Source organism: Aythya fuligula, chromosome 16, assembly GCF_009819795.1.
Source record: "Aythya fuligula isolate bAytFul2 chromosome 16, bAytFul2.pri, whole genome shotgun sequence".
Taxonomy (NCBI): Eukaryota; Metazoa; Chordata; class Aves; order Anseriformes; family Anatidae; genus Aythya; species Aythya fuligula.
Genome location: NC_045574.1, coordinates 4,459,463 through 4,484,477, shown reverse-complemented (window position 1 = coordinate 4,484,477; position 25,015 = coordinate 4,459,463). Strand labels below are relative to the sequence as shown.

Genomic DNA, 25,015 nt, shown 5'->3' with positions numbered 1-25,015 from the left:
GCAGACAAATGAGCAGCTTCCTAAAACGTGCAGGAAATTTTTCTGACCCACCCAAAATGCCTGCTAGGATGCAACTGGCTCCAGCACACCCCACCCAACCCCATTGCCCCCAGCTGAGTTCCCAGTCCCTGGGTATATCCAGCAGGTGCCTTGCCACATCAGCTGCTGATCAGTTCCTCCTGCTCTCCTGAAAGGGCTGCAGGGAGCCAGCATGAGTACCTGGTGGAGGTGCTGGTGTCCATGCAGCGGTGCAGGAGGCAAAGCTGCTCCCTGCTGGGGTTTTGGAGAAAGCCTGGAGCTGCTGGGCTGGTGGGGCAGCTGCTGGCAGCGGGGGACGAGGACAGGGAGTGAGGGGTGTCTGTGCTCATCTGCTGTGGGCTGCTTCCAGTGCTTCCCGACACGGCCTCTGCTGGTAGATGCGCTCCCAGGTGCGTGTTTGAGGCTTTGTTCTCCTGAGTTTTTATTTCTGTGCACAGTGCTGCAAGCTTTAGCTACCTGCTGTTTTTCCAGGCTTACAAACAGCTTTCCAGATTTACAAACATCTTCTCAGGTTTGCATGCAGCTCTTCCCCAAAAACCCAGAGGGCTCTGTGTGGGCTCCAGCCTGCTCAGGGCTGGGGCTGCTCTGTGGTGCCCCTTGGGTGCAGGGGATGGGGTCCCCGGGAGAAAGCTGGGCGAGCTGGGAGCTCTGCGGGGCCAGCTTGGGAAGCTTCCCTGGGTGAAGAAGCTCTTAAAGTCCTTCCTAACCTCTTCCTGGGCTTTTTGTGGTGTCTCAATGGGAACGAAGGTGGAGCTCAGCGCAGGCCTGGAGCTCTCTCTTAGCTCAGGGAAAGCCTGAGCACTTTCCCTGCCAGCAGGAGCATGTGTTTGCAGAAGTCCTCCTCTCCCACCTCCCCCCGTGCTCCTTCTCCAAGCTGAAACTGGGGCATCCCCCCCATGCTGTGCACGGAGGCTGGGAGCTGCCGGCTGCCCCAGGTGCTCCCCTGCAACCCCAAACCCCTTCCATCCTGCTGCCCTGCCTCAACTGCTGGCAACCCCGGCACAGGAGAGGACGAGGAGCTCACTTCGGGGGGGGGGGTTTGCAATCTAGGTTAGGTGGGGAGCGCTGACATCAGGAGGAGGGTGGGAGGCAGCCCGCACATGACGAGTCTGTGAGGTTGCTGCTCGGCGAGGTGCGCGCTGCGTTAGTGATGTGTTTGTAGCAAATATCGCTGGGCTGGCATGGGAATGTGGGTCACCGCTGGCAGAACTGTTGGAGGAACAGGGAGCTGCTCCTGCCGTGCTGCGAAGGAAGCGTACGGTACCGAGGGATGCTCCTGGGGGGAGACTGAGCTGCGGTAACTGCTCCGGCTTGTAAGTAGCAGCTCTGCAGTGTGCCCATGGGTGGCTGCTGCTGGGGGTGCATCGGGTGGTGTGTTGGGGTGAAACCCTTTGAGAAGGGGGTGTGGGGGGCAGTAGTTGGTGTTTCCGGGGTGTAAGAGTCGCATTGTGCTGTGAAACTCTTAAAGACTTGCTGAGGTTGTCAGTGGCCCTGGCCGTGCCTGGAGCATCCCTGCGCCCCAGCAGGCACACCGAGGGGTGCAGCCGGGCATGGATAACCACGAGCTCGGTGTGTTTTCCTGACCTAGTTCTGCCTCTGTTGTTCCGCATGTGTGCGCTTGGAGAATCTCTGTGCTTCGGGGGGAGTAGGATTTGTTAGTGATAAGGGAAAGCCTGCCTGGCTTCTGCCTGCTCGGGAGGCTTAAGCCAGCCTGGCTCTGCAGGTAGGCTCAGGCTGGGGAAGAAGGCTCAGAGCCTGAGCTGAAGGTGCTGCAGGATGGGGATATCGGTGTCCTAAGCTGTGCCTTGTGCCTCCATGCAGAGAGAGGCTCTTGTCTCAGAGCAGACGCTTCATGAAACAGCCTGGTTGGAGAACGCTGCAGCTGGAGGTGCTCCACAAGCCCCTGCTCACCCTGGGCAGCAAAGGAGCAGCCCGGGAAGGGGAGGGCACGGGGCTGTGGCCCCAGCAGAGCTCCCGGCTGTTGTTTAGCAGAGATGTTTCTGCCTCGCTGTGGTCCTGGAGACCTGGTTAGAGCAGTGCTGTCCGAGCCCCTTGGGCAGCTGGGGGCTTGTCCTGCATCCTGCACTGCCAGCAGGAGCCTCCGAGGTGAGTGGATGTGTTCCCAGGGCTTGCCCATGTGCTCTCCAGGACGCCCAGGCTGCAAACTGTCCACCTGCGCCTGAAAGGAGCGACTTTCCTCCCTGAATCTGAGATCAGAGCGGTGTCTGAGCTGAATCTGGGTCTAAAAACAGGCTTGTGGGGGTTCAGATCTGGCGAGAACAGGCTGCATCAGCTGGTAGAGCTGCGGGCACACACCAGGAGCGAAGAGCTGAGCTGCGTGGGCTTGGCTGGGCTGCTTCACACAGGGGCTGGGAGAGCTCCCTGCATCACCCCCTGCCTGCTGCCCTTTGCAGCTGGGGGCTCAGTCCACGTGCATGCTGCTCGCCCCCTGCCCGACACTGAGCCTTGGGTCAGCTCGCCCCTGTGCTGTGGGAGCTGGCCAGCCTGCCCTGCAGCGTGGGACGGGTCTGGGGGACAGATGCAGCCCCCGGCTCGGGTGACCTTCAGCAGACCTCGGTGATCCAGGCAGACAGCCAGGGAAAGGAGGACTCTGCCCGGTGGGAGGGGATGGGGCTTGGCCTGTCTGGGTGCTGTCCCTCCGGGGGTGCCCTTGCAGCTGCTGCGGGGTGAGGTATCAGGCAAGGTCAGTGTCCCGGTGACCAGGCTGATGGAAGCTGAATGGCTGCTGGGTTTTTCTTCACATCCCGGCTTTCCCTGCTCGTTCAGAAACTTCGAAGCTGCAGCCCGGCTGGTTCCTCACCAGTCCTGTGCTGCTGGAGAAGCCTGTGTTTCTGTGAATGTTTTGGATCTTTCCTTCTCTCCAGAATCAAAACTAGGGCTGAGCCGGAGCACAAACAAGCCTTTGAATATTTCTGCTATCTCCTGCTAACCAAAACAAGGAGCTCCCCGGCTCAGGTTGTGCTCCCGAGGCCGTTCCACTCGCTCCGTGTGGTGGGCTCGGGGCTTGGCTCTTCCTCAGAGGTGATGATGAGGGGTGGTGGCAGCAGCCCGTGGGGATGCTCCTCGATGGGAATCCCGGTGCTGGCTCTGGCTGCGTGTCCTTGGGCCGCTCATCACGGTGTGTGTGCTGGCTCACCTCCTGCGGGGCCCTGAAAGGTCTCATTCACGTCCCCAATTACCCGGTCCTGAATGAAAGGGGCAGTGGATGTGTGTCCTGGTTTCAGTTAGCACAGAATTAATTTTCTTCCTAGTAGCTGGTGGAATGCTGTGTTTTGGCTCAGAATGAGAAGAGTGCTGATAACACCCCGATGCTTTAATTGTTGCAGAGCAGTGCTTATACTAAGCCAAGGACATCTCAGCCTTTGCTCTGTCCTGCCAACGGGCAGGCTGGGGGGTGCAGTAAGAGCTGGGAGGGGACAGACCCAGGACAGGTGACCCAAACTAGCCAAAGGGGTATTCCATACCATCTGACGTCATGCTAAACAATATATAGGGGTGGCTAGCCGGGGGGAGGGGGCCGGACTGCTCGGGGTTAGGCTGGGCATCGGTCAGCGGGTGGTGAGCAATTGCATTGTGCATCACTTGTTTGTACATACTATTATTACTTTCGTATTATCACCATTGTATCATCATTATTATTATTATTATTATTATTTTCCTGTCTTATTAAACTGTCTTTATCTCAACTCACGGGCTTCACTTTCCATTTCTCTCCCCCGTCCCAGAGAGGGAGGGGGGAGGGTGAGCGAACGGCTGCGTGGTGTTTAGCTGCCAGCCGGGTTAAACCACGACAATGTGCCAAGCGTGTGACGTTGCCCAGCACAGCGTCGTCCTTGTGAGCGCTCCCCTTGTCCCTCCTGGGGGCTCGGGGTGCCTGGCGGAGGTTTGGTGGCGGTGCTGGAGCCTGGGACCCCTCCCTGCCCTGGCAGAGGGTGCCTGCAGTGGGGCTCGTGCCCTACCGAGGGCTCCAGGTGGGGGCGGGAGGGGAGCCGTCCTGGTTCCTATAACTCCCCGGGTATTTCGGAATGTGGGTGGAAGGGGGAGGAGGGTGGCTGTGGAGAGAGGAGCAAGGTCAGTGCAGAACAAACGTGCCTCTGTGCGCTCGCGCCGCCAGCTGACCGGCTCCGCTTCTCCAACTTTCCCCGCAGAACTTATCAGGCACGGCCGCGAGAGGATAGGACAAACCATCAAGGCGTCCGGCTCCAGGCTCTGCTCGTAGTGAGTACTGAAGCCCCCGAGGGGCTGAGAGCCCTTTAAAAGCCCAGCCCCAGGCTGCCCAGCCCGGCGGTGGATGGAGCTGGCTGGCACGGGCCAGATGTGGGCTGTCCCCGGGGCGGCCGCCAGCGCCCGCTGCCACCCGGCATCTCCGGCTGTGTCCCCCCTGCCGCAGGGCCAGGGGGCTCTGGGATGGCCGTGGATCTGTGTGTGGGGGTAGTGAGGGGCATCGCTCGCAGGTGAGACCCTGGGGGGGCTGGCGGGGTCTTCAGGGCCCCTTTTGTAGCAGGGAGGCTGAGGCACAGGGGGATAGGAGCCTACAGGGCCTCTCTGTGGGGTCTTGGGGGTTGGTGGGGACTCGGGGGGGTGGACAAAGCTCTCTGGGGCAGGGAGAAGGGGACAGCTCTTCTCCTCCCCTCTCTCTCTGACATCTGTTTAATCCTGGTTTTTGCAAGGGCTGTAGGGGAAACCTTAAAACCACGGGGAATCTCTGGGGTGGCAGGACCCAGCACTGCTCACACGGGGCAGATCTGAGCCAACAAGTGCTGCTGAGGCCCCAGCCCCTCTGCCCTGCAATTCGACAGCCCCAAAGCTGCCCTGCATGGGAGCCTGGGCTGTGGGGCTGGGGGCTGCAGCATCCCTGCTCGGTGGGGTCGGTGCCTGGGGCACTGCTTGGGGTGGGTCTGGTCCTGTCTGGAGGGCTGCAGCCCCGTCCAGCCCTCGTCCTGTGCTGCTTCTGGGGCTCTGCTGGGCTTCTTCACATTTCAGTGCCCTCAGCATGGTGTTTGGGATGGCTGTGCTTGTTTGAACCCCTGTGCACCCCCCTCCTCCTGTTGGCGTGCCCCTACCCCTGGGGGCAGCAGTGCTGCTGGGGGGATATTTGGGGAGCACATCTGGGGGCTTCTCTGACGGTGGGAGCATGCAGTGGTCCCTGGTAGGTTAATGGTGGGAAGCTGCTTTTTAAAAAAAAAAGTTTTTGTTGTCAATACTTCCTTGCTCTTCTCTTCCCCAGTGCTGAACGAGTTGCTTTTTTAATGGATCGTTCCCGGAGCCCAGACACCAGCGCTCAGGTGAGATCCTGGGTCTGGGCTGGTGAGGCATCCTCACTGGGATGAGGAGAGGGGCTGGCCCTGTGGGATAGGCAAGGAGGAGAGCCTGTGTCAGCATGCTGGGAGGTCTAGTCCTCTCTTGTCCATGTGGGTGAAGCTGGGTGGAGAAAAAGTAGAAGAGGTCCTATACAGATTTTGGGATAGGTCCAATGCTCCCAGCGTCTGGGGAGAGGAAGATTCCTGGGGACTGGGGACAGGAGGAAGGCTACGTGCGTGTCTGTGTAGGTCCTGAACTCCTTGCTGGAAGAGGGAGGCTGTGATACTGCTGTAGTGCTGTGTAGTGTTGTTCTGTCCTCCCTTTCCCCTCACCTAGCCTACCAAAGCATCCATCCCACCTCCCACCGATGGGTGTCCCTTGGGGGGGCAGGGGGGATGCTGTGCTGAGGCCAGGCAAGCACAAGGAGCGGTGTGCTCCTTGTGCCTAATACCCAACACCACTGTCCTCCTCTCCAGCCTCCAACACCAGCTGACAACATCAACCTCGGACCTTCAGCTAACCCCAAGTAAGCTCCCTGCAGGAGCCAGGTAGGGTGTGGAGCTTGCTGTGAAGAGATCTGGCAGGGGGAAGCAGTCAGCTCCTGTGCCTCGGGTGGGTGGTGGTCACAAAGGACTGAGCAACTGCGTTAACTCAGCCTTTAACCCCATGGGTAACACCATGCTGCCTCACCAGACACCCAGCTGCAGCTCATCCTTGTCCTATAACTGTTCTGCAGCCCTCTGTCCCACCCCTCTCTTTTGAGGGGAAGACTTTTCTTATTCCTGTTTGCTCCCTCACTAACTTTCTCACTACAAACGGGGATAAACTGTCTTAGCGGCTGGGTTGCTGAGGGTTCCTTGTCATTTTCTCAGCACGCTGGCATAGGCGGTGTGAATCCCCAGCTGGCTGGTGGTGAGGATCACCTGCCCAGTGCCCTTTAATCCCTTTCACAAAAGCTCCTGATTCCCAGAAGGACCACTGCTCCCACAGAAGCGTTGCTGTTACATGTTTTTTCTCCCAGAAACATTAACTTGCTTCGCTCTTGCTCAACAGTGCCAAGCCAACAGACTTTGACTTCCTGAAGGTTATTGGCAAAGGAAGCTTTGGGAAGGTAAGTGGGCTTGTGCCGGTGGGCTGGAGCGATCTACAGGCAGCCTGGGAGATGTCCTAGCTGAGGGAATTTGTCCTTCGCTTGCCCCTCTCCTGGGGAACATGGTCATGTTCAGAGTGGGACTGGGACCAGATGGGACCTGAGGGAGGTTTTCTTTGTCCATTCGTACTTGGAGCTGTGCTGCCATCTCTCTAGGAAGAAGCATGGGGGGGTTTCATGCTCAAAGTGGTGATGGTGATGAGCAGTACTTCTTGTTTTTTAAAGTCTCAGGTGCTGTCAGTTAATAGAGGATGCCTAGACAAAGCTGTGCTTTGTAAAATGGTATTGATCATCTTTAAATGAGTTGCTTTGAATGCTCCCAAATCACTTTCCTTTGGGTGCATAAGAGACATTCAGGGATGCTGCATACCTCTTCCTGGCAATGTGAAAGTCCTGAGTGTGGGGAGCCAGTGGGCTAGTGCCTGGGCTTTAAACCTTTGTACCTGACCCTCCAAATCCCTAGTCTTGGTATGATCACTGACAAGAGTGTTCAGCTGGTGAGGACACGCTAACAGTGGCAGAAGGTGAGACTCAAACCTGTGTCCATGACTCTGTTCCAGGTTCTCCTGGCCAAACGCAAGTGTGATGGGACTTTTTATGCTGTGAAAGTCTTGCATAAGAAGACCATCCTGAAGAAAAAGGAGGTATGTCTGCTATCCCTAGCTGCTTCCCCTGGCAGTGGTCAGTATGTGAGCAATCCTGGTAATGTGATTGAAGCAAGTATTCATGTAGACAGCTCACATGTTAACCTTGGAGTTCTCTGTGCCATGGGAATATGGAGGAAAGAGTGAGATGAATCCAGCTGAGAGCAGAGTGCTTCCTTCCCGGGGCTGGAGGTGATCCATAGGGCTCTCAGCTTCTTTCAAAACAGGGCTGAGCCTGTGCAGCAGGCTGGATTGGAGTTTTGCCTGAAAATCTAATGCCTTGCGTGCTTTTTGCTAGCAAAACCACATCATGGCAGAACGCAATGTGCTCCTGAAAAACGTCAAGCACCCCTTCCTTGTGGGACTCCATTACTCCTTCCAGACCTCAGAGAAGCTTTATTTTGTCCTTGACTATGTAAATGGGGGGGAGGTGAGTACAAGCTTTATTTTTAATCTTCTGTTTGGTCCTTCCCAGGCATTCTGCTTTACTGCCTAAAGCTGTTTCTTGTCAGAAGATAATGGTGTTGAAGCATAACATTACTTTGCTGGAAAGCACCAGCTAGGAGCAGTGCAACTTACCTCACTTACCAGCTAAGTGAAGATGTTGATGAACAGGACTTGTGCCAGCTAATTTTCATGGCAAGGATGCTGAGAAGAGTGTTAGGGGCACTTTAATGTCCCCTGGAGAACATGGGAAATGCTGATGTTGGTGATTTTTCATGGAAAACCCACTTGTGGCCCAGCTCTAGACCCCAGTCTTGTGCTTAGGTGATGCCACTGCACCATGTCAGGCTCTGCTTTCTGACCTGCAACAGCTGCTCTCCTCAGCTGCCTCTTTCTGTGCTGCCAGAAACTGGCTGGAAGATACTGATAACATGGATGTTTTGTTTATATAGGGATTCCTAATCCATATAGGGGTCTCTGGGTTTTTCAGCTCTGCATGGGTATCACTCCTCATGGCCCCAGTACAGCTGTAACAGGCTTTGTAGCAAGCAAAGAGTCTGAACTAGGCCAGGAGATGGCCAGGTTTGGGGCAAAGTGAGATGGTGATAGAAGAAGAGGGCAAATGAAGCAGTTTCTGGAAAGGTGCTTAGAGAGCTAAATAAAACTGCAAGATTTTGGGCTTATTTGGTGCTGTTCATGTGCCACTTGCTGCAAATCAATTTTCACTTGAGCAGCTGGCTTCCAGGCTTGCTGCAGACACCCTTCAGCTTCTAGAGAAGACATGATCATCCCTCTCATCTGTTTCTTAGCTCTTCTTCCACTTGCAAAGAGAGCGCTGCTTCCGTGAGCCCCGGGCACGATTCTATGCTGCAGAAGTTGCCAGCGCAATTGGGTACCTGCATTCCTTAAACATCATCTACAGGTGAGGCGCGTGCCCCTGCTGGGGAGAGACTGCCAGCCAGGCTGAGTGCAGAGCTGCAGGGGGAAAGGAGGTCTTGGGGAACTGTGCAAACACCAGGACTGGGGTAGCCGAAGTTCCTTATCAGACAAAAAGGTGAACTGCTGGTGTTTTACCCTGCAAGAGGTGTGCTGACTGCATGGGGCCTGCTGGGCAGTAAACACTTCTAGAGCAATAGCGGGGAGGAGAGAAGATGGTTGGGTGAGAAGATCTACAACACACCTGAGTAAGAAACTCAGTGACAGCTTCTACATGAATACACAGAGAAATACAGGCTCACAGCTCACCCTGTGTGGTGAGAGCAGCCTTTCATTAACGTGTGTTAATATCCAACAGTGATGGGAGGTTGCATTTAGGGAAGGTCCTGGTGAGATGGACTGTGAAGTTTTGGTAGCTCCCGTTCTCAGCTGGTGCTGTATCAGGTCAGGCTTCTCTGAACATCTAGCCAAATCTGCTCAAGCAGCCCTTTTTGTCTTGCAGGGATTTAAAACCTGAGAACATCCTTCTGGATTGCCAGGTATGTGCAGCTCTTGTGCTGCCTTCCTTTTGTTTGTAAAAGTGTTTGGATCATAAACAGGGGGCTACAGTCTGGCAAGCCAAGCTATTTCTCCACTGCATGGGTTTTGTGTGTGTGTGTGTACCACTGTTTCTGTGCAGATCTTGTGGCTGGGAGTGAGCATTCTTCCTGTGTAGCTGCGTACAGATCTCTGCCCCTACCCAGGAGTAGGACCTCGCTTGTGGGGTCTGGGACTGGGGTGCTAGGAGCAAGTCATTCGTTCTCTGGTGGTGACCCTAAGCAAACTGACTCTGGGATAAAGCAGTGTCAAAGCACAGCAGTGCTGAATGTCTCCCCAGTTATGTAGCTGTAGAGAAACCTGTGTGGGGGAAAAGTCTGGATTTATTTTATGTATTTTCTCTACAGGCTCAGGTATTTGCACAGTAGGATGCCCAGAAGGTGAGGGAGGGGAGATGTATATTTTGGTGCCCCAGATCATTCATTAGATGCAGTGTTAAGACCAGTGCTTGGAAATGCTGATTCTTTTTTAGAAAGATTGGTCTGGGCTGAAATTTCTCTCTTCTCAGGGCCATATAGTATTGACAGACTTTGGACTCTGCAAAGAAGGAATGGAGCAAGAGGAGACGACTTCCACATTTTGTGGCACTCCTGAGGTATGGCCTGTGCTGCAGCTTCCCTGTGACCTGGGGGTGAAAGCCTTCTGGGTCCCATGAAGACCCCGTGGCTGCTCAGCAGCTCTGAAAACAAGAGCTGTGGGAGCTGGCCAGCCCTCGGCTCCTGAGGTTGTCAGCCTGAAGCTGGAGTGGAGATGAGGCTTTTCCTACTCAGCTGGGACTGTTCTACCTCTAATGGCTGGCTAGTACTTTAAATTTGCTGCGTTATCAGGGCAGGGATCCCTGCTCTTGGAATGGCACCAGGGCTGCTCCAGGTGGTTGTGGAGACAACCTTGACCCTGGGAGCCTGACCCGTGGCAGCTGCAAGCAGGCTGTTTGTCCGTGTAGATATCTGGAGCTGCAGAACATGGAACACGCTGGTACTGACACACACAGGCCTTGCTGTACCCTTCTGTGTGTCCTGGGTGCCCAGGAGCTGCAGAAATCTCACGTCCTGAGTTGAGGATCTGGCTGTGGGGAATGTCCCCTTGCTGGGGACAACTTTTCCTGCTCCTTACTGAGCTGGGGGTTCTGGCAGCGCTTTGCTCTAGGTTTTATCCCTGTCCTGCTGCCCTTTGGGTATCTCGAAGGGTCTGTAACCAAGACACCTTTTGGTATTCAAGCTCAGTAGAAGGGGCAGGGAATTGCTGGTGGTAGACCTCAGTTTACAGTTGGGACAGACTTATGCAATAGTACAGCATGAACCAAGTGGGACTGTCTGAGCTTTATTTGTTTTTTCCTGCCTGAGATAGGGAGCCTGATAGCACTTGGACTAATGCATGAGAGCAGGCTTGATATGCTGCTTGTTCTGCAGGTCACTTAAATTCTTGCTTGTTGCTCCTGGGCAGTGGTTATCAGTAGTGTCACTGCTTTGGACAAACCTACTGGGCCTGAAAACTGCACGTTTCTCAAAATTACGTGAGCCTGTTACAAATGTAACCAGTAAACCTGTCCTGCACTGACATGTTAAGTTGGGGTGAATGGGCTTGTACAAGCCCTTCCTAGGAAGGGAGCACTCCATCCCAGAGAAACTCTTGTGGCTGTGGGGGGTAGGTGCCTTTCAAACACCTTATTGTAAGGGATATGGAGCCTATCACAGCCTAGTAGGAGATGCAGTACAGTTGTGTGCTTCCTAGTGTATTTGACTAATGAGAAGTGCAACCTTCTCATTAGGTTGAATGAAGGCAAAGCCCTTCCTTTATAATTTGACTCCAATATTTACTCCTGACTCTCCCCAGTACTTAGCTCCCGAGGTGCTAAAGAAGCAGCCGTATGACAGGACCGTAGACTGGTGGTGCCTGGGAGCTGTCCTCTATGAGATGCTCTTTGGACTGGTAAGTTTGGGAGCTGTCTTTTTTATTCTACATGGTAAAGAAGTTAACTTATTTTCAAGCCTTATGATGTGATATCAGACTGGTGTGCCTATGGTACCTGATATGGACAACTGAATTCTGAATGAAATTACCTGGTTCAATCATATCCTTGCCCATACCCAACAGCTAGATAGCAGGTTTCAATCTTCTCCCTGTGGGGCTCATTTGGACCTGTCCTTTGTGGTTCCTTATGCCTGTGTTTTATCTGGCTGCTTCTCTTCTCTTTCACATTAGCCACCTTTTTACAGTCGGGATGTGTCTCAGATGTATGACAACATTCTGCACAAGCCACTCCAGATCCAAGGAAGCAAGACCGTGGCAGCTTGTGACATCCTCCAGGGACTTCTCCATAAGGACCAGAAGAGGAGGCTGGGTGCCAAAACAGACTTTGTAGGTGGTTTCTCCTATGACTGAGGGGAGGATGGATAGGAAGCCTTTCTACTGAGTCTCTTTCATGCTAACAGCACTACCGTAGAAAGCTTTTCCTATGTAGATTAATCAATTTCCAGCCCCCTAAAAAGGGGGCATGTGAGGTTGACTCCTTTCCAAAGGAAATGCTGTGGTTCCAGATGTGGTGGCAAGCTAGGACATGTGACAGTATCATCCCTTCAAGGGATTACAAGACCATGACCCTTATGCATTAAGGACTTGTTACATCACTCCTACATGGACATGTTAGCTCCAAATCTTGTTCCCGAAATTTACTGCTATGAAACCATTTGGCAGTTGCTGGAAGAGAAGATTTTATAGATTGATGCTCCCTCCCCTCTTTCTATACAGCTGGAGATAAAGAACCACGTATTCTTCAGCCCCATAAACTGGGATGACTTGTACAACAAGAGGATTACCCCTCCATTCAACCCCAATGTGGTAAGTGGGTATTTCTGTTTGTATCTACTTTAAATAAAAAAGGAATCGGGCCTGTGAAGTCTGAGGCACTTCTCTTACATCAGCACTGAGGGATGCTGAAGTGTAGGTTATGCACTGCAGATGTGGTGGTGGGGACTTTGGAAGAGTGGCTGTGTTAGATTGAATACAAGTAGGAGGTTGGGGTCTGATCACTCAAAATGATGTGCCTCTCTGCTCCTTGGCTTAGGCTGGTCCAGCTGATCTGCGACACTTTGATCCAGAGTTCACCCAAGAAGCGATCTCTGCCTCAATCACCCACACGCCTGACTTAGCAGCCAGCAGCTCCAGTGCCTCAGATGCTTTTTTAGGATTTTCTTATGCACCAACTGAAGAGGACTTCTAAGTTTTATAAAGGCTTTAAGAAGCCAGATTTTAACTGAATGGGTTTTATGTGTGTTTTTTTTTTTTTTTTTTTTTTTCCTTTTTGAAAGAAATGGCACTGTCCTCTGCTCATGGCTTATGGTGAAGGGGACTAATACACTAACTGGCTGGGATGGAACAGAGCTCTTAATCTGTGCTGTTTGGATTTCCCTCTATATGTGTGTTTCCCTGGCAGGGAAAGTGGGACACCAGTTATTATTATTTTTCCCGAGTGTCTTGTACTACTTGGCAGAATTGTATTCACTGGGGTTGTATCTATGGTTGAGGTATGTATCATCATTCACATCACAGCTGTGTGTGTGGAACTAATGCTGCCCAGCTATGTATGACTGCTTTGCTTTCCTATAACAGAAGGAAACTCTTCACCCTACATACAGCAGTGGCTCCCTTCAAGTGGAAGTGCTCATTTAAGTGGTTGGGGAACAAGCAGTCTGGTTACTGGTGGCCAGGCTTGAGTTAAACTGGGGTAGTTCAGTGAGTCTGCCACCTAAGCCATTAAAGACCTGGTAGCAGCAGAGGTGCGTGTTAGATTTTAATGCTCTAGAGCAGAAATGCAGGATTCAGCAGGTGTTGCTGAAGAAGCAGAGCTGCCCCAGCAGCTGGGATGAGCACTGCTACTTGTGGAAGGAAGCCATTTCCTCATCCTGGGCTCAGACACTGATCATCTTTCATTGCTCCAACGGCGGCTTACGGCTCTGTAAACCCTGAAGTGGGCTGTAGCCTCTCACAGGAGCCAGTTCTTGCCAATGACCACTGGCTCTCCCTCTGACCCAGGATCGGGCTGCTGTATGTAAAAAATTGATGTAAGAAGGGGCTGTGTTGCTTGTCAAAATAAAAAGTTGGTGGGGAAGCGGAGGGTGGGAATCCTTTCACAGCATGTGCTTGACTTCTCTTGAGGACCACGAACACTGAAATGGGCACAGGGAGCATGGGGCAGGAGGTGCTAGAGCCCCCCAGGAGAGCTGTTATCTCCTCCCTGCAACACTGGCTTCTGTGCTCCTGGGGTGCTCTGGAAATGTCTATCACAGTTGATCATAGATGTAGAAGAGTTATTTATTCTGCCTTAATTTAAATGCTGGTGTACTTATTGAATGTCACTTCCTATTTTTTTTTTTTTCTCTCCAAGTCCTTGGATTCCTGTGGGGAGGAGAGAGGGGGGATAAGAAATTGTAACTTATGTACAACACATAGATAAATAAGGGCATTTCTAAAAATGGGGTAATGCTCACACTGTTGGGAAGCTTGTCTTGACTTTTTTTTATTTACATTACCAGCCTCTATCTTGTGCATGGTGGAGGCATCAGAAAAATGCCACGGTTTATATTAAAGTGCATACACTGATGTGTTTCCCTCTCTTGGGCCTGCTGTAAACAAATGCTGGGGTGGGAGGAGAGGAGGAAGGCAGGTATGGGGGTGCTGTGGAGAGGTTAATTTTTAATTAAAAAATCTTAATTGGGCGCGGGGGGGGAGCCCTGAGGGGGGAATAAAGCCTCCCTGACGGGCCAGGCTCCGCCCGGCGCCAGGGCTCCCCTCAGCGGGCGGAGCGCGGCTCCCCCCGCCCCGCCGCAGTGGTACGGCCCCGCCCCCTGGTTTCCCAAGGAACGGAGCAAACCACCGCGACGACCCCCAGCGCGGGGGGGGGGGGGGCGGCTCCCACGCGTGCGCGGTGCTGGGCGGAGGGGAACGGCCGAGCCTGGAGCGGCCCCGCTGTGGCCCCGGCCCCGGCCCTGGTCGGCGGCGCGGCTCCTCCCGGCCGCTGCTCCCTTCCGCTGCTCCTGCCTTCCCGCAGCTGATCCGCATGGAGAAGGGCCCGCGGAACGGGAACGCCATCGCCTTCAACGCGTCCAAGGGGGAGGCCTTCACGCCCACCAGCAACTACAAGGCCTGGCGCAAGAGGCTGCGGGGGAACTGGAGGATCCTGAGGTGAGGGCGGCGGCGGGGGGCAAGTCCGGAGGGTAAAGGAGAAAGGAGGAGACCTGCTTGGTACAAATTTTAACAGTAGTTGTGGCGGTTTGTACCAGTTCTGGAGCAAAAAATGAGTATATCTTTAGAGGTTCTTTGCGATTTAATAGGTTCAGATTTCTAAGGGTTATCGTCACTCTGGTTACCAACTTTAAACCAACACAAAAGGTTGTGAAGCGACTGAAGTAATCGGCTTTGTTTGTTTCTGGTTCTTTGAGGGAAAAAAAAAAAAAAAAAAAGTTGTGGTTCAGGATCGCATCCCCAAATAACGTTTTCTTACTGATCTATCCGTAGCTTAAAAGATGAGATCACATCTGAGAAGCTGTTCGGGGTGAGGCTGTGGATAACGGCTGGTCCAAGAGAAAAGTTCAGTGTTGCTGAGGTAAGGAGTCAGGGCTTGTTGGCACGTGTGGTGTATTTAAGACTGGCTTAATGTGAAGTAGAAAAGAACAGTAAAGGAGAATTACTCCTTTATACGAATTTACACAAATTAAGATTTGACTGCTTTTCTAATAGGATCATTCAAGTTCATTGCAAGTAGTCAGACTCGCCTTCCTTCATCTCGGTACAACTTCTTGCAGTCTTGCTTTTAGCTTCTTTCATGTACGTTTTTCTGGATGTTTGTTGTCTTTTAGTTTTTGGTTCTGAAGAAATTCCTGGAGGATGGTGGAGCCATCCTGGTGATGCTGAGAGAAGGCGGGGAGTCCCGATCTGGCACAAATATTAACTTTTTGTTAGAAGAATATGGAATCGTTTTCAATAATGGTAATGGGGCTCACTGATGCCTTTTATTCTTACATTTTTAGCAAAATCAAAAGGGCAGGTTCAGTCTTTGTAGGTATGAGCCTTGTAGATCCCTCTCACAAAGTATGTTTTTGTACCTTTTCGAGGTATTTTCTCCTGAAATCTGTATGTGCATGGAAGCCTAATAGTGAAGCACACCAAGAGCTTTCCATGGATGTGGGAACTTGACAGCAACAAGTGGCTTGATAGCAACTCAGCCATCTCTGTGCCTTTGCTATATTTGACAGCTTTGATGGAATTTACTAAAATAAAATTACTACTAATTACACTTATTGGTTAAAAGGCCTTTCACTTTAGAAATTTGTTTCCACACATTTTAATGAGTTGAATCACTCCATGCTCACCCTAAATTAACAGTGGCACTTTCCTTTAGCAGACCAGTAAAATGCCATTTCTTAGGTTTTGTACGGCCAAAGTATATAAATCAGCTGTGTGTGTCAGTGTACGTGAAATATTTTTGGGCTCTTTGGTGGTATTTGCTTCCTTAGACTGTGTTTTTTTGGTTTTGTTTTTTTTGTTTGTTTGTTTGAATCAACCCTATGAGCTTTGTGCTTTTGGAAGATAGATTAAAAAATAACTTGAACTTGACAAACTTGACACGTATTCTTTTAATTTGATTTGTTGTTTGGTTTTTTTTTTTTTTATCTGTAGAAGTGTGGAAGACATGGAAATGTTTATTTTTTATATTTTTATTTGAACTTTTAAATGTATTCCTGTTCTAAACCTTTAAGTGCAAAAGGAAATGGTAGTGAAGGCTGATCTGAATGCTGGTCTGAATTCTTTTGAGAGCTGCATGCCAGTGTTGTGATGTTAGAAGCAAACATCCAGGGAAGCCAAGAACTATACTCGTTTTACATTGCTATGTCTGGCATATTGATCAGTTAAGATGTAAATTTGCTATTATTTATTTATTTGTTTATTTATTAATTCAAGATGCTGTTGTAAGAAATGTATATTACAAGTACCACCACCCGAAAGAAGCTCTGATCTCTGATGGAGTTTTGAATAGGTAAATATTTTGGTTGTATGAACCTTTACAGTGAGCTCTGTTAATCCATCATTTGTTCACTAGGTTTTGCTTTTCAATATGTTTTAGGGGAATCAGTGAAGCTGCAAGAAAAACAGCACTTGAGACAACAGATGAAGATGGAAGCATACGCAACTTGCAGTGAGTGTTTTCCTTTCAGGTAGCTGCTGTGAAAAGATTTAGCCTAACTCAATTAGCAGACTCGTAATCTAGCAGGAGTTTATTTCATTTGTGTTGAGGTTTTCTAACGTGTTTATGTCAGCGTCTTGCTCCTCAAGGATATATCTGGAAAGGAGACTGTTTAGTAACTCTTGATAGCCACTTAAGGAGCAGGAGTGATAGATCTTGAGGTGAATTATTACTCTCCTGACCAGATCCTTTTTTTTTTTTTCCCTCATCTGTAGATCTGAGTTTTATTAAACAGCATAAATGTGAATAAGCTATAGGTAGTGGGTGGTCTGGCTGTAGACAAGAGGAACACAGCAATTTTTAGAGTTTTACTCCAGGTTAAGGTAGACATTTGTTATAATTTTTAACTTTCTGTCTGTACTGCGCTATTCTGCAGAGAAGTGAGAAGGTATTGAGAAGAATACGTTTTTTCCATAAATAACTTCATATGTTTGTATTCTTTCTTTCTGCTGGTTTATAGACTAATAAGTAACTGTGTGGTTGTGTACAAGGAAAAATGTAAGTGTAAAAGCATTTAATACAGTTTTGTTTCAGAATATATATTTGTCTATGAGTTTAATGGCCCTGCACTTCTCTCAGATACAGTACAAACAGAAATCAAAAGCAATCTTTGTTACATGAGATGAGTTGTCAACCTGGGAATGCCTGTAGAAGGAGACTAAAATGTCATTTTAATGATCTGAATTTTTCAAAGCATGGCTTTTGACGTTCCATCACCAGTGTACAATTAAACTGCTCAGTTTAGGCAGATAAACTGAGTCTTATAAGAATGTCCAGCCTACCTGATACATGCAGGTACTTCAGGATGTTTTGTATTTCTTTGCAGAGGTCTCACTTTTGTGTATCCATTTGGTGCCACGTTGAATGTGATGAAACCAGCGGTGGCTATTTTGTCAACAGGATCTGTCTGCTTCCCACTCAACAGGCCTATTCTTGCTTTCTATCAACATGAGGTATGATTCTTCATGAAACAAACCGTGCATTCTGCCCCAGCTCCCCACAAAAATTGTGTTTTTTTTTTTTTTGTTTTGTTTTGTTTTGTTTTGTTTTTGTTTTTTTTTTTTTCTGGGAGCACTAGGGAAGACTATTTATTTATTAGGGTGCCAGAGGGATATTTTTAGTTCTTCTGTAATGTTTCACGGTTTTGTTTTGTTACTTTTTTTTCTTCATAATTTTAGTGACTGTTTAATGAGATTACTGGTTTCATTAATACCGAGTTAAGGAAGAGGATCTGTCCTTTGTTAGTTTGTCAATTCAAAATCAATTTTGAAAACTAAGTAGTAGTAGCTGGGTACAACAAATTAATATTGCTCCTGGATATAATCACATTAGCACACATTTTACTGTGCAGATGAGTTGCTAACACTACTGTGTTTTTTGATGTATTAGGTAGGAAGGTGATTTTATTTTATTTTTATTTTATGAGGATGCCACTATTCATTTTTCCATGTTGTTGCTGAAATGCACCCTGTAAATCAAAGACCATATGGCAGCGTGAAGTGAATTTACAAGTACACTTACTGCTTGCATTTTATCTGCAGCTGTCAGAAGATAAAATAAAATCCCTCTCCAGACACAATATTTGTACGTAGATCCTATGGGCCTGTAGGCTCATGCCTAACCTTGCACCCATGATAATCTTGAAGTGATTTGCATTACTGTAAAAAAAAGCTGTCTTTGTAATGTAAGTCATCTAGGTTATGTAAAGCCATAACTTTAGAAGTGTTACTAAAAAAACCTTTAGAAGTGTTAGAAGAAAGTGTTTTTTTTTCTGAGAATTGTAACAGCTACATTAGTCTGGAAGTGAAATCCACATAACTTGTTTGTACCTCCAAGAGGCTTTTTGCATCGGTTGATCACCGAAATGGAAACCATTACATATCGTGCAGGTAGTTCTTCCTGCAATAAAATACCCTAATGTGAACGTCAAATAGATGCTATCATTTTTCCTTGTCTAGTTTGCGGAAGTTGTAGACAAAAAGGTAGAAGGTGAAGCCAGAGACAGGGGTTCTCTTTCAGGCAGAGCAGAGAAACTTGTCAGAAGGAAAACAAAATCTCTTGGAGCAAAGAAGAGATACGGTAAAGAACAGCAACAGAAAGTGAAGGAGTGGAAAGTAAGAGCAGAGGATGCTGTCTAGTTACACTGTTGTGGACAAAGTGTGGAATTCAAGTTAAAACGTTGTTTGCAAAACATGGAGTAAGAAACATCAGAAATTGTTAGACAGGCTGGAGCTCTGTCTGAGGTGTCTTCAAACTCATTACAGCGGTCTTTATGCTTATGTTATGCTGCGAGTCTCACAGTTGGCGCAGGGAGCATACAGGCTTTTTTGTTCTGTTGACCACTTACTATTTTTTATACATGTCCTTGTGGAAGGATTCAGATTAGAGAAGAATTCCAAAGATGTTTCATGAATGCATTTTCATGCATGTTTGATTTAGCTAAATGAAAATAAAACAACCAGAACATTTTGCATTTTCATAATAGAAATAATGAAATTACCAAACTCTTCTCTCATTAAGTGATGTGCATATATGCTATATTGACACGTGCACGTGTCATTGTCCTTCAGGTTTGCATTCATTTACTTAATTCTTTTTTGCTTCATGGAAAAAATATTTTTTTCTGCAAAAATAACCTATGTGCAGCTACTGTTGATGGTACTGGGATTTTGTTTATTACCAGCCAGTTGTCTTTCTAATCTTATGAAGTGCAGATCAGTATTTTTTGTAATTTTATGAGCCTTAAGAGCATATGTTCTTTTAATAATGCTGAGCTCTTGTGAGCTTGCCATGTTTGAAACTGCCTTTGGCACTACTTATTCCAAAACCTCTTATTTCTTTAAATTGCTTTGTAATTGGATGCCATTAACAATTGCCTCGAAAACTATGATTTGGAAGGATTTTTTTTGCTATATTGTATTCTTTATTGATAGAGTAAAGGTGGAAAGATGGCAGCACTGGGATCTTGCCACATGTTCAGTGATCAATATTTAGATAAAGAAGAAAACGGTAAGATCATGGTAAGTTTTAAAAAAAATAAAATCACAGCAGTTCTAAAGAAATCCAAGCTTACCAAGTTCGTCTTAAAGCTTAGAGCAAGAAATTGATTCAGTGCGGAGATTCTGACCCTGTGCTAACGTCCTGGGGACTTGGTCAGAGCACAAGTAACAGGAAGGAGTTTTTAAAGACACAGCTTACGTTATAGGACTCTGAAAACCTTTTCCTATTTCTGTTCACCACTTTATTGTTATTAAAATGGTCAGTAGCTCTTTTATTTATTTATTACTGTTTCATAGTTTCTTCAGTGCTTTATTATTGCTTTATGATTAATAAACCTTTGCATATATAGCTCCTGATATGTGGTGATCACAATGCACTTTCCAAAGTGTACTGTATAACATGTGTAAGCAGGGTGTTTTCCTGAAAGCACACATCTCACACAAAGTATGCTCATTGTCAGGACTCATTGCTTCCCTAAGCAAATACGTATAAAGTTTGTATTTTATCCCTAGATATTATTTGACTCATTACCCATTTTTTCTTTTTCTCTGCATTTAATTTATTAAATTAAATTACGAATGTTTAAGTACTATAGCAGATTACTCAGACTTTCCTGAAATTAAGGTTTTACCCTTCCCCAGGATGTGCTTTTCCAGTGGCTTACAACATCAGATGTCCATTTAAACCAGATGGATATGGAGGACCCTGAGGTAAGAGAGATCCATTACAAGGAAGTAAATAAAATCCAGCAGCACCTGTTTTGCCAAAACATGTATTTAGAGCGAAATGGCTAACAGCTAGGTGAATACCGTCATTGTTACACACCCTTTATTCAAGGGATGAGGTTGAGTAGACAGATGGACTGGGCATGAAATATAAATTGAAAAAACTTATGTGTTAGATTTAGATTGGTGCTTATTGGTACAGTTTCAGTGAAAAGCTCTTCCCAATTTGCCTGTGTTTATGAGATTATTTGCTGTTCCAGGTTAGTATGTATGCACTTTAGTTTATATCAAATCTAGTTTAGGTTATTTTTTCTTAACTCGCATATGCAAATGTTATTTTTATTTGGAAATATGAAAAAATGTATACTCTTTATGCATAAAAAGAACAAGTCTTGCACAGTTGACTATTTAGCTGTCCTTTTTTTTTACTTTAACAAGAATTAACAGAAATTCAGACAGTCCATTCATGTGGCAAGTAGTTCTACAGCTAATATAGCAGAATTTGCACAGTTTCCTGATCTAGTAATCTGCACTGCAAAAGGTCATACCCGGTGAAGAGTGAAATAATTACTTATGGATGAGATTTTAGGTGAGGTATAAACTAGAAAGAGGCTATGTAAATGGGTTGCTCTTTTTAAATCATAACAGTGTGTGTCTGTGCGTATGTTCAGATTTCAGACTATACCATGCTCCCAGATACAGCTGCGCTGTCTGAACAACTGCGAGTCTGTCTGCAAGAAGGAGATGAGAACCCAAGAGACTTCACAAAGCTGTTTGATACATCCCTTTATCAGCTGGATACGACTGCTCTCCCTGCAGTTATCAAGTCAGCAGCTGTGAATTTTTTATTTAATTATTTTTGCATTCTGTATTCTGCGTTTTCTGCTTGTGTGTACTCAGTCTCTTCTGCTCCTAAGCAGACAGAGCTGTAGGCAGCGTTCTGAATGTGGATATACCAGAGGTTTGGGCATGACATTGGTTTGTTCTTGCTGCTTCTTCTAGCTGTAGTTTCTGATGTTCTTTTTTTCCTTTTTCTTGCTATTGCTGACTCAGTGAGCTGATATTTTTTATAGAACTGTCTGCAGTGACACTGGGTACTTTCTGAAGTGATAACTGAGAGTGAGTTGTATTTCCACTTATGTATTACTTGGCGTTGGCTGAAGCTGAATTTCATTCACCTTTGCATTTCCCAATAATTCCGGCTTGAGATTTATCTGTTGCTGAGTTTTATCAGTTTTGTAGCACTAGCAGCTTTGTCCCTTATAACTCACATTATCTAGGTCATGTATGAACACCTTGAATAATAGCAGACTTAACACAGATTTCATGAAACTCCAGTATTGCAGACACTTTCTTCCTGCTCCATATTTATTGTATTTTCAATAGATGTGAATTCATCTTGAGATTTTTCTTCTGATCCCATAACAAATAGTTTTTTAATGGCTTTTGGTTAGGGACTTTGTAAAACTTGTTTGAAATCAGCTGGTTTTGAACTGGATTACTTTTTCCTCATGCACATTCATCTCTTTAAAAGTTGTTTGAAGAATTGAGAGGTGTGACTTACTTCTTTTTCCTCATCTGATATATCCAGCTATCATTATTGTCTTCTCAGGCGTAATTTTAACTTACTTGTTTGCTTTAGAAGTCAGCTATTACCGATACGTAGTTCTCTGGGGTCCTTCAAACATTATACGTCCCAGTTTTATGCTATTACTTTGTGCAAAATGTTGGCGCCGGTATTTTGTAAAAATTAACTTCTGTAGCCTTTAATGCATGCAAATGGCAATGCATGGTGTGTTACTTCTCCTGTCACGCTGTATCTTCTTCTGTGCTGCAGAGCTTATGAACAGCTGAATGTGAAGCATGAACCTCTCCAACTTATACAACCTCAATTTGAGACTCCGCTACCTGCCCTCCAGCCAGCTGTAAGTAAAATCTCCATGCTGATAAAGGATATGGAGAGTCTTTGTTTCATATAATAACTCTCATTTCCATATTTCTTTTAAAGAAGAGAGAGAAATGCTGTAGTAATAATTAATGACTTAGGAGATGAATACATTGCAAAATCTTTTAAGGAGTTCTTATTTATGCTTTTCAAGTTCTGTTGATAAGAATTCAAATGTAGCATGTGGTACCATAGCTTAACTTTCCTGGAGAGCTCAGAATGCCTTGCGTATATAATTCCTTCAGCCAACTACCTGCTCCCAGTCCTGTGAGCCACTGGGGTTTGGCTTTTACCTTTTACTGTGAAAACAGAAGGTGGCATTTCAGAAAGCAATGTATTGTAAGCAATACACTGACTGCTGCCAGGGGAGGAGCCAGTCTGCCCTGCTATTCTTCCATCTTCTGCATCTGTTCAGGAAGTAGAAAGTGAAATAGCTTTTTGACAGCAAAGGCTGGCCAACCTTTTACCAGCAGAGATTTTGCTGGCAGCAACAGGAGCTACTGCAGTGTCAAACTTTCTCAAAATGCAGGTATCTGACTTTTGCCATCGTGGCTCCATGCTTTTTTGTCTTGGCCACTGAGGAAACGTTACTGTGATGCTGACAGCTGCAGGGATGCAACTCAAAGTAGTGTCTCATGTGCTGCTTTTTTTTAAATGTGTTCATTTAGAAATAAAGCACCTGTAAGCCCTTTTAACAGTTACTCTTGTGGCATAGGTGGTGACTGCATAAAAAAGAAAATACCCTTACCAGAATTAATGGAGATAGGTTTCAGTGTGAGTTGTTATGGCCTGCTTAGTGCCTTGACTATCTGAATGCTAAATAAACCTGTATCTCCTGGAACAAAATTAAAAACAAACCATGCAAATGCAGCATGTCTAGTTATGGTGCTAGGTGATAACTCTGGCATACTGATGACTAAATTCTTTTGGAGTATTCAATTATTTTTATGAAATACAAATTGAATTTTTAAAAGGTTGTACTTTTGTACTCTGGGCTTTGGAGTTGCTTTTGACTTTATAATAGGTTTCTTGAAGTCCAGTCTAAACCTGTTATTTTTGAGATTTGTGAAGTATAAGAAAACTAATTGTCAATAAATTGTGCTGATTCTCTTCAAGGTTTTTCCACCTGCTTTCAGAGAGTTGCCTCCTCCTCCTCTGGAGCTGTTTGACTTGGATGAAACCTTTTCATCTGAGAAAACTCGTCTTGCAGAGATTACAAACAAATGTAAGCAGAGCAAACTGATTGTTTACACACACTTCTTTATACGTTTTTGGAGAGAAATAGAAATCCACATGGAATTTGGTTCCACAGGTTTCATGGAAATCCACAGTTGTAATTCTGGGCCAAGATTGCTCTGGGCCTTGGAAGTTGATACATGGCTTACTGGTCTTGAAAACATCAGGTAGCAGCAGTGCAGTTTCGTTTTCCTCGTTCAAGTAGACATATGACTTGGAAGGCCTGCTGTCAGAGTTGCTGGCTTCCTTTTCAGTTATTTTGGGGAATGCTTTTTGAAGTTAGCAGTGCAGTAACTCGCACTGTCGGTAATTACCTGGTAAGATTATTCTTAACACACCTTAACTTGAAACAAGAAGAGAAAGTACTAGCTGCAGAAATACATCACGGCTAGTCCTCTGAACTTATTTGTAAGATTCCCCAGGATACGAAAAATGAATGGAGATTGGTATTTAGTATATTTTTGCCCAGGCAGCACGGGTGTGTGTGATGTTCAACTGCCCCCTTCCTTGGGATGCTTTTTTAGGTACTGACGATGACCTGGAGTTTTATATACGGAAATGTGGCGATATCCTAGGAGTAACAAGTAAACTCCCAAAGGAGAAGCAGGATGCCAAAAATATACTGGAGTATATCTTCTTCCAAGTGGTTGAGTTCAAGAAACTGAATCAGGTATTTTTAATAACAGAATTACAAGTAAATTATTAGTAGCATCAGCCAGCACCGAAGCATCTTTGTAGCACCTGTGCTTGTTACGCTCAGGCAATGCAGCAATGTGTTAAGGCATCTGATGTGCGATAAAGCAAGCCAGTGAAGTTTGATCCAGAATGCTTATGACTGGTAATCTGTATGAGAATGTGTAATGCTCAATTTATTAAGTCTCCCATTTATTTTAGTTGGGGGATTAATACATGCAAGTGCACTTTGGGTAATTTCAGCTAAATCCAGTTCATTTAATTGTGCACTATGATAAAGCAGTGTGGCCTCACCAGTGTTTGCAGTGCTTGTTAATGCTACAATGTAGATGTGAAAGCAGCATTGTTACTGCCAGGGAGCCTTGTGTCACCCTCAGTTTGATGCTTCTGTTTGGCAGATCAGATGTTTTTGCTAACAAGTATTCCCAGCTTCTCAAATAGTCTATTTATGATGAAAATCTGATTTTTTTATAGTTACAGTTATTGTATACAAATTATTATATACAATTTCTATAGTTAAAATCCTTCTGGTTTTGTTTCTGCTTTTCCCTTCCCTAAGGAACACGATACTGACACAAGTGAAGCTGGATTCCAGAATGGGAACTGAGACCTGGCTTTCCTCAGATTGAGATGGATCCTAGTACAGACGTGCTTATCACCTTTCTTCAACCTCTGTGTTCGGTGCAGTGATTGGACTGTCTCGCTGGTTCACTGAATGTTTGGATCAGTTCTGTGTGGTAGTTTGGACAACTAATGCCTTTTGAGGAGGTGTTTGTATTTTACAAGCACTTTCCAAATAATTCCTTGTTTTTTACTTCTTTATTGAAACTGTAATTTTGTAATATATATATATATATATATAAAAATCTTGTTCTAAGAACATAGTTTTGGTCCTTCTTTTATTTATTTTTTGTAGCAGCGCTTACTGTGGGTTCCTTTGGCGTACATGTAGCCATTAGTTGCACTGTGGGGAAAGTTTTTTGGTTTGACTTGTGAACTGGAGAAGAAAATACAGCCATAAATTCAGGAGATGCTGAAAAGATG

General features: G+C 46.6%; 2 protein-coding genes across 4 annotated transcripts; both read left to right on the top strand.

Annotated features, from left to right (window-relative positions):
* Positions 1–4,430: 4,430 nt before the first annotated feature.
* On the top strand, positions 4,431–12,385 carry SGK2 (serum/glucocorticoid regulated kinase 2). The gene is made up of 13 exons (XM_032198307.1): positions 4,431–4,514; positions 5,288–5,345; positions 5,838–5,887; positions 6,415–6,472; positions 7,072–7,155; positions 7,454–7,585; positions 8,409–8,521; positions 9,038–9,074; positions 9,641–9,727; positions 10,966–11,061; positions 11,335–11,490; positions 11,881–11,970; positions 12,197–12,385. The coding sequence occupies exons 1-13, from the start codon at positions 4,468–4,470 to the stop codon at positions 12,350–12,352; spliced, it is 1,164 nt and encodes a 387-aa protein (XP_032054198.1). The 5' UTR covers positions 4,431–4,467; the 3' UTR covers positions 12,353–12,385.
* Positions 12,386–14,064: 1,679 nt separating this feature from the next.
* IFT52 (intraflagellar transport 52) lies at positions 14,065–24,798 on the top strand. 3 transcript variants are annotated; one of them, XM_032198611.1, is made up of 14 exons: positions 14,065–14,313; positions 14,647–14,734; positions 14,988–15,117; positions 16,090–16,165; positions 16,253–16,324; positions 17,199–17,325; positions 18,331–18,486; positions 19,306–19,392; positions 20,014–20,082; positions 20,769–20,923; positions 21,935–22,022; positions 23,159–23,267; positions 23,803–23,948; positions 24,531–24,798. In XM_032198611.1, exons 1-14 carry the CDS (start codon positions 14,189–14,191, stop codon positions 24,576–24,578), a joined length of 1,476 nt encoding a protein of 491 aa, XP_032054502.1. In that variant the 5' UTR covers positions 14,065–14,188; the 3' UTR covers positions 24,579–24,798. The 3 variants fall into 3 exon arrangements, with proteins under 3 accessions (XP_032054502.1, XP_032054500.1, XP_032054501.1); XM_032198609.1 differs by lacking the exon at positions 18,331–18,486; XM_032198610.1 differs by lacking the exons at positions 18,331–18,486; positions 23,803–23,948; positions 24,531–24,798 and adding an exon at positions 23,355–23,780.
* Positions 24,799–25,015: the final 217 nt, after the last annotated feature.